Genomic DNA, 12,305 nt, shown 5'->3' on the forward strand with positions numbered 1-12,305 from the left:
CCCTCCCCCACCAGAGTGCACACACTTTCTCTCTTGCACTCTGTTTCTCTCTCAAATAAATAAATAAATCTTAAAAAATAAAGTAATACACGCCTCTAATTTAATTTAATTCTAAAAGAATATTTAAAGGAAAGATTTTAGAAAGACTTAAGTTTAAGATCTCTACTGAGGAACTGAACATTAACCAGAAAGCCTCCAGGGGTATTACATGGAAACAGTGTGTTACATGAGCACACTGTCCTCTTAACTGGACTATGTACATGTTTAGAGTTGTGCTATCTTTTTTTTTTTTTTTAAAGATTTTATTTATTTATTTGACAGAGAGATAGAGCCAGAGAGCACAAGTGGAGAGAATGGCAGAGGGAGAGGGAGAAGCAGGCCCCCCACTTGAGCAGGGAGCCCGATGCGGGGCTCGATCCCAGGACCCTGGGATCATGACCCGAGCCGAAGGCAGACGCTTAACCATCTGAGCCACCCAGGCGCCCCTAGAGTTGTGCTATCTTATCTCAGTGGGATTCATAATGCTTCAGTGAAGAGTGAAGAAAATAAAATTTAAAAATACTAAAGGCATTTTCAAGGGGGAAAGGAAAAATGACTTTGTGAAAAATTCTAAGCCCATTTTATTTTACCTTTTAAGGAAGTGGTTTACTGAGATGCCCTTTGGTCCTTCAGAGCATTTAAACAGTTACAAACATGTTGTCATTGGTATCATAGTTTTAATTAAGATAACTGACCTAGAGTGAATAGCATGTGGTGTATCTCTAGAAGGTAATAGCTTACCAAGTTTCAGACTTGGAGCAGAGATCATTTCTCTTTACTTACTTTCTTTTCCTTAGATCAACTCCAGCAAAAATCCAAAGAAATTAGCCAATTTCTAAGCAGACCAACCTTGCAAAAACATGAAACAGGATCTCAGACTTCTCTCCCAGATACTGAGGATACACAGGTAATTAAGTGTATACTTCTAATGAATATGATATTTGTCTTTGCTGTATCATACTTGGGTGCTCTAATGGTCCAGAAAGTAATATAAGCTGTCTTTTATCCAGAAAATAATATAAGTCTTTTCTGCCTGATAAGATGCCTTTTTGGAGTTGATTCCATTTGAAAGGAATGATGAAAAACATTAATTTAGTGTCTCAACAATGATTAATGAGAAAATAATAGATAACAAACACCATGATCTCAGGAGCCTTTCTGATTCTAAGGTCTTAAAATTCTATTGTTTTTGATTTTGTAATCCGTTTTCTCAGCTGAGAAGTCAGTTTTGTTTTTGGTAGACTGAAATTTGATCAGCTTTAATGCACATAATTCAATGTAACCAGACTTAAAAGTCTATTCTAGAAATCATAATCCTCCCATTAATTAATTAACAGTAAAAACTTTAATTACCAATTAGCTTTTGTTTGGCCAGTATATTCTCTTTGCCTTCTCTAAAAATCTCTATGGGAAGCTATATTATAATCACCAGAAGGCTGCTTATAGAGCATGATTATTAGAACAAGGAGAGTTAGTTTGATGATCTTAATTGGCTAGTGTCAAGCTGTGATAACTGGATTTATTCATCTCCATTATAAGATTATACCCTTCCAAACTGACAGACATTATCACCAGCAGAGTTCCATGGTCCCTGGGTAGTACTGTGCACTGATAAAAATTTTTGCTTCCTGGTTTCTAGAATGTAGGCTTTCTATTCTCTTCTATTCTCAAAATCACAACTTTTTTCTCCAGTGTTTAAGAACATTTTTCAGTAATTGCAAAAAAGTTGAAAGAATTTGTTACTGAACACCTATATACCCACCATCTAGATTCTGTCAACATTTTACTATATTTGCTTTATCAAATATCCATTTATCCATCCACCAATTCATCTTAATTTTTCATGTGTTTCACAGCAAGTTGTAGACATGAGTACCTTTTTCAGCATGCATATCATTGACTAAATTTTAATATTTATTAATAGTTCTTTTTCTTTGTAGTAATAAGTTTTACAGAACGTGAAATGTATAAATATTAAGTGTACCGGTCATTGAGTTTTGTCAAATGCATACACCTGTGTTACTCAAATCCCTGTCAAGATATATCACTATCACCCTACAAAGTATCCTCATATCGTTTCACAGCCAATCACATCCTAACCTTCTAGGGCTGACCAGTGTTCTGTTTTTTCCACCATAGATTAATTTTGCCTGTTTTACAACATCATGTAAATGTAATCATGCAATATATATGCTCTTTTGTGTAAAGCTTCTTACACTCAGCATGTTTTGAGTTTCATCCAGATTGTTTCATATATCATAATATACTCTTTTATATTGCTGAGAAGTACTCCATTTTGTGAATATACTGCATTTTCCTTTTGCATTATTGTGCTGTAATTTCCTGTTGATGAATACCTGGGCTTTTTCATGTTTTGGCCATTATGAATTAAGCTGCTATAAACATACTTGTACAAGTATTTGTGTGGACAAATGTTTTCATTTGTTTTCAGTAAATACTAGTTGAGGAATTGCTGGGCCATAGAGTATGTATTTAGCTTTATAAGAAACAGCCAGATCATTTCCCAAAGTCGTATTATTTTATATTCCCACCTAAGATATATGAGAATTATAATTGTTCCACATCTTCTCCAAGATTTGATATTGTCAGTTTAAAAAATTTTAGCCATTCTAATGGGTGCATGGTGGTATCTCATAGTTTTAATTTTCATTTCCCTGATGACAAATGATGTTAGACATTTTTTCTTGAGATTCTTGGCCATTTGTATATATCTTCTTTTGATGGAGCGTCTTTTCAAGTCATTCCTCCACTTAAAAAATCAAGTTCTTTGTCTTTATTACCAAGTAGTAGGGATTCTTTATATATTCTGAATGCCAATTTATTTTCAGATCTTTTTGGTGACTGTTTTCTCCCACACTATAGCTTCCCTCCTATTCATGTTCTTCATGATGTCTTTTAATTAGCAGACATTTTATAATTTTGATGAAATCTATCATTTATCACTTTTTTTATGGATATCATTTTCTGGTTCCTAACTATGAAACCTTTGCTTAATGCCAAGTCATGAAGAATTTTCTCTTGTGTCCTTCCATAAGCTTTATGGTTTTAACTTTCCCAGTTAAGTCTCTGAACCTCACATAAATTTTTGTGTGTGGTGTAAGGTAAGGGTCAAGGTTTATTTGGATTGTTGACAGTTTTTGGCTATTATAAATAAAGTTTCTGTGAATATTCTTTTACAAATATTTTTGTAGTAGAGACCTATGCTCTCTTTACTCTCAGTAAATATCTCGCGGTGGAATGCCTGGGTCATGTAGGTATTTGGGAGGTTTTAAGATACTGCCAGACTGTTTGCAAAGTGGTTTGTACCATTTTCCATTCCCACCATCAGTGTATGAGAGTTCCAGGGGTAAGCCTCGCTTGGTAATGATATATTATCCTTCTATTTTGTTGAATTACATTTGTTGAAATTTTGTTTTAAAGCTTTGCATCGTGTGCATGAGGAATGTTTGTCTGTTGTAGTTTTTTGTAATTTCTTTATCTGGTTTTGCAGTATGAGTAATGCTGGCCTTTTAGAATGAATTGGGAAGTATTCCTTCCTCTTCAGTTTTTTGGGGGAAGATTTTGTGTAGACTGGGTATTATATTTTCCTTAAATGCTTTGTGGAAATACACCAATGAAGCCATCTAGTTCTGGAGTTATCTTTGTGGGTGCATTTTTCTCTACTAATTCCATTTGTAGCTATATGGCTCTTCAGGTTATCTATTTCTTTTTTACTGAACTTTGGGGTTTTATATCTTTTAGGGAATTTGTCCATTTCATATAAAGTGTCAAATTTATAGGACTAAAACTGTTCACAATAGTCCCTAATTATCCCTTTTGATATCTGTAGAACTATAATGATGTCAGCTCTCTTATTCCTGATACTTGTAATTTGTGTTTTCTTTCTTATACAGGTTAGACTGCCCAAAGGTTTACTAACTTTACTGATCTCAGAAAATCAGCTTTTGTCTCATTGATTCTCTTTTGTTTTCTGTTTTCTATTTTATTGATATCTACTTAATCTTTATTATGTCCTTTCTTTTGTTTACTTTGGATTTGATTTCCTCTTTTCTTAGCTTCTTAAGGTAGAGGCTGAGGCCACTGGTTTGAGAACTTTTGTACTTCTAACATAGATGTTTTGTACTTCTAACATAGGTGTTTTGTACTATAAATCTCTCCCTACAATCTGCTTTAGCATATCCCACAAATTCTGTTATGTTTTCAATTTCACTTAGTTCAAAATACTAATTTCCTATTTGATTTCTTCTCTGCCTCGGGTTATTTAGTTTCCAGATATATGGGGATGATGTGCTCAGAGCTCTTTCTATTTCTGATTTTTATTTTAATTCTATTGTGGTCAGAACATACTTTGTATAACTTGAATCTTTTAGAATTGATTGAGACTTTTATGGCCCAGAATATTGTCTATTTTGTCAAATGTTCCATGTGTACTTGAAAATAATGTATAGTTTGCTGTTATTGACTGGAGTGTTCTATAAATGTCTATCATGTAAGGTTGGTTGATAGTATTATTCAAGTATACTATATTCTTGTTGCTTTTCTGCTTGTTCTCTCAATTATTGACTGGAGTATTAAGATCTCAGATTATAGTTGTGGATTTATCTATTTCTCCTTGTTCTATCAGGTTTTACATCATGTATTTTCAAGCTGTGTTACTATGGGCTTAAACATTTAGGATTTTTAGGTCTTAATTAAGTGACCCATTTATCATTATGAAATGACCTTCTTTATCCCTGGTGACATTTGTGACATTCTTTGCTTTGAAATGTCCTTTTGTTTGATATTAATATAGCTACTGGACTTTTTTTTTTAAAAGATTTTATTTGTTTAATTGAGAGCGAGAGCGAGAGTGAGAGCGAGAGCGCGCCACAAGCAGGGCAAGGGGCAAAGGGAGAAGCTGACTGAGCCAACCAGGCACCTGGCTTTTCTTTATACTGGTGTCAAAAGATATATCTTTTTTTCATTCTGTTACTTTTAACCTATTTGTATCTTTGTATTTAAAGTGCATTGCTTGTATGCAGCACAGAATTTGAGCCTCCTTCTTATCCAGTATGTCAGTCTCTGCCTTGTAAACTGGAGTGTTCAGACCCATTTACATGAATGTTACTGATATAATTTCAAAAGTCTCTCCCCTTGCTATTTGTTTTCTATTTTACCAATTGTTTTCTTATTTTTTTTTTTTTTTTACTTTCTCTTCCTTTAAAAAACTAGGTTGAGTACTTTTTATGGTTTTGTTTCTCTCTTCTTACAGATTATTAGCTATAATTCTTTGTTTTGTTATTCTAGTGGCCACATTATGGATTACAGTCTCTTATCTTTATCATAGTTTACCTTCACATAGTATTATGCTGCTTCCTGTATAGAATAAGAACTTTATACTCACATACTTGCATTTCTTCACTTCTGGGATTTATGTTATTATTGTTTTACTCACATATATATTATAAACAAAAAATGCAAAAATATATATAAACAAATTGTTATGTAAATGCTTATTTATTCAATTATTTTTTAAAGACAGTTGAATAATAAAATATTTAACTATCACTGCAGTTACCATTTCTGGTACTTTTTATTCTTTAGGGTAGATCAGGGATTGGCAGTCTGTTTCTGAAAAGGGTCAAATAGTGAATATTTTAGGCTTGTGAGCCATATAGTCTTTTTTGCAGCTCTTCAACTGCCATTATAAAGCAAGTGCAGACATAGAACAAAGGCAAACAAATGGTTGTGACTGACTTCCAGTAAAACTTTATTTCCAAAAATAGGTAGAAGGCCTCAAAGTTGGTGAACTCTGGTGTAGTTTCGTATTCCCATCTGGTATTGTTTTCTCTCCGCCTGAAGGACTTCCTTTAACTTGCGTGTGTGTGTGTGTGCATGTGTGTACATATGCATGATTGTGCAGGTCTGCTGGTGATTTCTTAAAGCTCTTATATGTCTGAAGACATCTTTATCTCTCCATTGTTGTTGAAAGATATTTTTGCTAACTACAGAATTCTACATTGATAGTTTTTTTTTCTTTCAGTGCTTCAAGGCTGTTACCCTACAGTCTTTTTTCTTGCATTTTTTTTTTTGACAAGAAATTTGCTATTATCCTTGCCTTTTTTTTTTTTTTCCTGGCTGCTTTTAGGGTTTTATAGGTGGTTTTGAATACTTGGATTAGGCTGTACCTTAGTGTAGTTTTCTTCATGTTTCTTGTGCTTGGAGTTCATGGAGCCTTTTGAATATTTGTGTTTATAGTTTTCATCAGTTTGGAAAATTTTCCACCATTAACTAGTCAAATAATGTTTTCTGATTCTCTCCCCTCCTTTGGGGAATCCATTCACACCTATATTAGATTACTTGAAGTTTTTCTAGAACCCACTGATGCTCTTTTAATGGTTTTGGATTTTTTTTCTTTTATTTTAGTTCATGTCTTCAAGTTCACTAATCTTTTCTTCCTTAATGTCCAATTTGTTGTTAATCCCATCTCATGTTTTATTTATCTGAAACATTATAATTTTCTTTTCTAGAAGTTTGCTTGGGCTTTTAAAATATATATTCTATGGTTTTATTTGATCTTTTTGCATATACAGAATGCAGTTAAAACTTTTTTAATGCCTTTATTATTTATTTATTTATTTATTTAAACTAGGCTCCATGGAGCCCAGTGCAGGGCTTGAATTCGCAACCCTCAGATCAAGACCAGAGCTGACATCAAGAGTCAGATGCTTAACTGACTGAGCCACCCAGGCGCCCCAGCCTTATCTTTTTTTTAATTGAAATATAGTTGACACACAGTGTTACATTAGTTTCAAGTGTACAACATAGTGATTCAACAGTTCTGTACATTATGCAATGCTCACCATACAATGCTATTATAGTACCATGGACTATATTCCCTATGCTGTGCCTTTCATCCCTGTAACTTATTCATTCCATAACTGGGAAGCCAGTACCTCCCACTCCCCTTCACCCATTTTGTACCCCCCACCCCTCTGGCAACTATCATTTTGTTCTCTGTATTTATGGGTCTGTTTCTGCTTTTTGTTTGTTTTTTAAATGCCACCTAGAAGTGAAATCATATGGTATTTATCTTTCCTTGTCTGTAAAGTCCTTATCTTTTACTTCTAACATCTATGTCAATCCTGGGTCAGTTTCAGTTGCTTATTCTCTTCATTGTGGCTTATATTTTCCTGCTTCTGTGCATTCCTAATAATATTTGATTGGTTGCCAGACACTATGGGTACTGGGTATATTTGTATTCACATAACTATTTTATTGGGATGCAGTTAAGTTACTTGAAAAAATTTGATCCTTTTGGGTCTTGCTTCTTTGATTTATTAGGCAGGTCTCCATCAGTACTCAGTCATTCCTTGCTACTGAGGCAAGACCTCACTGAATATTCTACTCGATACCTTGTGAAGTCTAAGTTTTCCACATTTAGCTGTGGGAGCAAGCACTCCTCCAGGCTCTGTGCAAGCACCAAGTATTGTTTTCTAATCTCTTCAGATAGTTTTGGATAGTTCTGATAGCATTGGATGATTTCCTCACATTCATGTCCTGCTCTGTACCCCACCAAATACTTGTTGTGGACCCTCTGCAGATCTCCAGGGTTTTTTCTGTATGCAGCTCTCCTCCTGTCTGGTGCTCTGTTCTGAACTTCACTTACCTTGATTTCCCTCCTCAACTCAAGGATTCCACTAGAATCTGCTTAGGTTTTCCCTTCTTGGGTCACAGCCTGGAAATTGGCTTAATGCATTAAGCTTGGTCAGGTGTAGGCTCACCTCATTCTTTCCCACCTCTTAGGGTTCACTCTCCTTAGTTGCCTGATCCCTAGTATTTTGAAAATTATTGTTTCATTATTTTATCTTTTTTTTTTTTTTTGTGGTTGTTTCAGCTGGGAGGATAAGTCTGTTCCATTTTACTCTATGTTTGGCAGAAACAAAAGTCCTCTATTGAATTTTTAGCTATATCTTTTTACAAAAATACTTTTAAGTGGTTGCTCTAGGAAGTATGATATACATCTTTAACTTTTTAGTCTTCTTAGAGTAATTACTCTACAACTTCACCTAAAATGTAGAGACCTTGTCATCATAAATCCTTTCCCTATTCTTTATGCTGTAGGTGCTGTATGTATTATATTAATGAAAGTTAGAAGTCCCATAACACAATTTTAACATTTATATTTTAAACAGTCATATGTATTTGAAAGAAATTAAAAGGAAAATGTTGACTTTTATACTTACCCATATGTTTACTATTTGTGATGCATTTTCCTATCTGATATCAGATTTCCATCTGATACCATTTTCCTTTGGCCTCTAGAATGTCCTGTGGTATCTTTGTAGTGCAGGTCTATTGGTAAAAAAATTCTCTTAGTTTTCTCTTATCTAAAAATGTCTTTATTTTGCTTTTATTCCTGAATGATATTTTGTACAGGATATATAATTCTGGATGGACAGAATTCAGGACTTTCAAGATTCTGTTTTATTATTTCCTGGCCTACATTTTTCTCCCAACAATTGGTGAAATTATTCAAATTATTGTTCCCCTCCATGTAAAGTATTGTTTTTTTTCTTGGATGATTTTAAGACCTTTCTCCTTATCTTTGTGAATACTTAGTTGTGGTTTTCTTTGTAATTTTCTCACCTAGATTTTGTTGAATTTCTTATATGTATAAACTTATGTTTGGGAAAATTTTTGTTATTATTTCTTCAAATAATTTTTTTCTCTCCATTATGTCCTTGTTCTCCTGTGGTACTCCAATTACAAATATATTGAACCTTTTATTTTCTCACAAGTTCCTGAGGCTCTGTTCACTTTTTCTTTTTTTTTTAAATTTCAGATTGGATAATTTCTGTTGATCTCTCTTCAGGTTCACCAAGACTTTCTTCTTTCATCTAGATTTTACTATTAAGCCTACCCATTGAGTATTTCATTTCAGGCATCCTATTTTTTAGTTCTAGAATTTCTGGGTAGTTCATTATTTTGCAGTTTCTTTGTACTACTAAGATTTCCTATCTTTTCTTTCCTGTCTTATGAGCATATTTTCCTTTATGTCCTGAGCATACTTATAATAGCTTCTTTAAAATTCTTTTTTTCTACTTCTAAAATCTGCATCATTTTGTGCTTGGTGTTTGTTGATTATGTTTTCTCTTGAGAATAGGTGACATTTCCTTGTTTCTTTGTGTGATGAGTGATTTTGTATTGTAACCTGAATATTGTGAATGTTTTGCTCATAAGATTCTCTTCTTTCTAAAACTCTGAAGAGTTTTGGTTACTTTTTAAAAGCCAGTAATTTGGATTCAAACCACAAACTGGCCTGTGATAGGCAGCATTCAAAACTCAGTTATTTTTGCCTTAGCTTTTCTGTTTTGAGTCAGCCCTGCAAATGCATAGTTCATTCTTCAGCCAGAGATTGGGCTAAGTTTATACATAGAATTTAGGGCTCCCTCTTGCTGAATTTTTTCTCCTTTTTTTTGATTTTGCCTCTCATAGTCTGGCAGCTGTGGTTCTCCCAAAGTCTGTCTTCTCATTTTCCAAGTTCTCATTCTGTGGCTTTTCTGTCAGTGTTTTACTTGCTCTGTGTAATGCAAACTGGGAACTTCCCTCAGGATAAAAGTCATAGAATCCTTAAACTCATCTCTTGCCATTTCTTTAAACATCAAATGAAGATTTAGGACTGAGTGAGCTATACAGACCTTCAGGGCTCAAAAATTTTGCACTTTTATGAAGAATTGTATAAATTAATCCCCTTGGAGAAGAAAAACATATAAAATGACATACAGTTAAGGATGTGTCATAATTAGATGTATGCCTCACTAGGAAAACCAAACCAATATGGATGCATAAATGAAGCACAAGATAATTTTTATTATCCTTGAAAAAAAACAAAAACAGTTATGGCTCTTCTTCCTTTTTTAAAGGTTACATGTTAACTTTTGTTCCTGTCCTTCTATGGGAATCTCTGTTCATGTTTAGTCTCCTATCCAAGAGTGACCTTATTATCAAGTGGCATTAATCAAACTTTGTAATATTACTTATGGACCTGAAAATCTTTTTTATTATGCAATAGACTTGAGATTTCTGTCTTTGTAATCCAGCGTCCATTTTTAAATTTGAAAGCCAATGAACTAGAAGTGTGTGTGAAAGATTTTTTATCTAATGATAAAAAGCCTTACTTTAAAGATGCAGATAAGTAGATGCCATTTTTAAAGTATTTTCATGCTAGAGAACTTGTAGAAGACAAAAATGCCAGAGCCTCTCTGGGCATTAGTGTCAAAGTTTTCACTGAGAATCATTAATTTGTTGTCTTTCTACAATTTAGGCAGTCACTGAGGAGAATATTGCCTTTTTGCAGAAGCAAGTGGTAGAACTAGAGAATGAAAAGAGAGCTTTGCTCCTTAGTTCTATAGAACTGGAAGAGCTGAAAGCTGAGAATGGTATGTATAAATGAAAACCATAATTCTCTCTTTTTAACCTACATGTGCCTCTACTTTTATCACTTACATATATAACATGTAGATTTTCTAATTCTATGACAATAAAGATCTTAGCACAGCTGGTAGTTATTAAAGATAGGATTAATACACAATAAACAATTAAAGCACCATACCAGTGTTTATGTAAGTATAACATTTTGCATTATGGGCTATAAATGCTGCAGGATATCTGTATTATATTTATTTTGGAGTGGTGAAGGAATCTTTTCAGGAGCATGGCTTGAATAGGACCTTAATAAGATGATGAATTTTTAAATAGGCAAAATGAAGAAAGAAAGGACATTCCTAGTAATAAATTTGGGGGATGAGGTAACACAGATCAGTATAAATAAAAGTCCAAAAGTAGAAAACATTTTTGGGTTTTGCTCATGCTGTATACTGCTTAGAACCCTATCCCTTTAGCCAGCCTAATTCTTACTCATCTTTCAGGCCTCAACTAGGGTATTATCTTTTTCAGGAAGTTGACCCTGATCCCTGTCAGTTGGGTTAAATTTTTGTGCCTCTATAACATTCTTACATTCCTTTAACATTGTATTAAAATCATCTGTTTATGTTTATATTTTATTCTATAAGATCTTCAGAGATAGAGTATAAGCCTTTCAAGTGTAGGAACAATTTTTCTTTTTCATCTTTGCTTTACTTTTTACCAAGAACTAGTATAGTCCCTGGCAAATAGTGGCTGCCAAATAAAGTTTTGTTGGATTGAACTAAAGTTAGCATTTTATTCTGGTAGACTGTATGAATAGTTAGTAAAAGTAAATACTTCCTTCCATTTATCATTTACTTCGCAAGAACCTTGATGGTTTTAGTAACACGTAGTTAATAGTGCATTAATGATCTATTTTATCCTTGATAAACTGGACTACTGTGCTTTATCTTCTAAGAGTGAGAATGAATTTGTACCATTTCTTAAACTCTAAAGACAGTATTTCCACCTTAACCATTTTTCAGTTCTCCTTAGCTCTAAATACTGGGGATTATATATCTTTATTAGCCCGTTCCCACCATTGCTGATACATAAAGAACACCACAAATTCAGCTCATTATTCAACCCACTTGAAGCCCTTCTTTGAGACCTTATCCATGATGCTTACTTTGCAGTTTTGCAAACAATACCTATCACTGTCATGTAGCTCGTTACAGTTTAGAGCTGTTACACGAGTTCCATTCTCTGCTTTATCCTGCAGGGATCACTGGCCTTAAGATTTTCTGTATTAGTTTTTGTGTTTGGTCTCAGGTTACTTTTGCTTCATGTATCATATTCTATTCAACTCACCTTTTGTACTTCCATTTCTACCCCTGGTACCTCTTCCTCAAATAATCTTGTGGGGTATCTGAACACATTATATACTGTCTTGAATTTATTTGTTTCATGAATTGTCATTCATTCATTTAGCAGATTTCTGTGGTACCTATCCTATGTGCCAGGCAGTAATCTAGTTGCTGCGGATACTGCCCTGAGGATATTAGAGGGGAAGATAGGCCATAAACAGGTATATAAATAAGAACATTTCAGAGAGTGATAAGTATTATGATAAAAATAAAAAGAAAGTGCAGGTATGCCTGGGGGGAAGAGGAAAGCAGCATTAGAGTGGTCAGGGTAGGCCTCTCTGTTAACTTAAAACCTGAATGATGAAAAGGGGACGGCCATGCAAACAGGCTGAGCAAAGAGCATTCCAAACAGAGCAAAAAGATAAACTTGATATGTTTGCAGACAGAAGTAAGACCAGTATTTTGGGGAGTAGAGTGAACAAAAAAGGGGCA

General features: G+C 34.0%; 1 protein-coding gene across 5 annotated transcripts in view; it reads left to right on the plus strand.

The window, feature by feature from the left end:
* The window catches only part of GOLGB1 (golgin B1), a 64,945-nt gene that overhangs the window by 9,678 nt on the left and 42,962 nt on the right, over positions 1-12,305 (plus strand). For all 5 annotated transcript variants that reach the window (XM_081833153.1, XM_081833118.1, XM_081833126.1 and 2 more), the window contains 2 exons: positions 837-946; positions 10,367-10,481. In XM_081833153.1, coding sequence (XP_081689279.1) covers positions 837-946; positions 10,367-10,481 — 225 coding nt within the window. The remainder of the gene's footprint in view (positions 1-836; positions 947-10,366; positions 10,482-12,305) is intronic.

Source organism: Leptonychotes weddellii, chromosome 1 (assembly GCF_054177405.1).
Source record: "Leptonychotes weddellii isolate Sample4059 chromosome 1, ASM5417740v2, whole genome shotgun sequence".
NCBI classification, from domain to species: domain Eukaryota; kingdom Metazoa; phylum Chordata; class Mammalia; order Carnivora; family Phocidae; genus Leptonychotes; species Leptonychotes weddellii.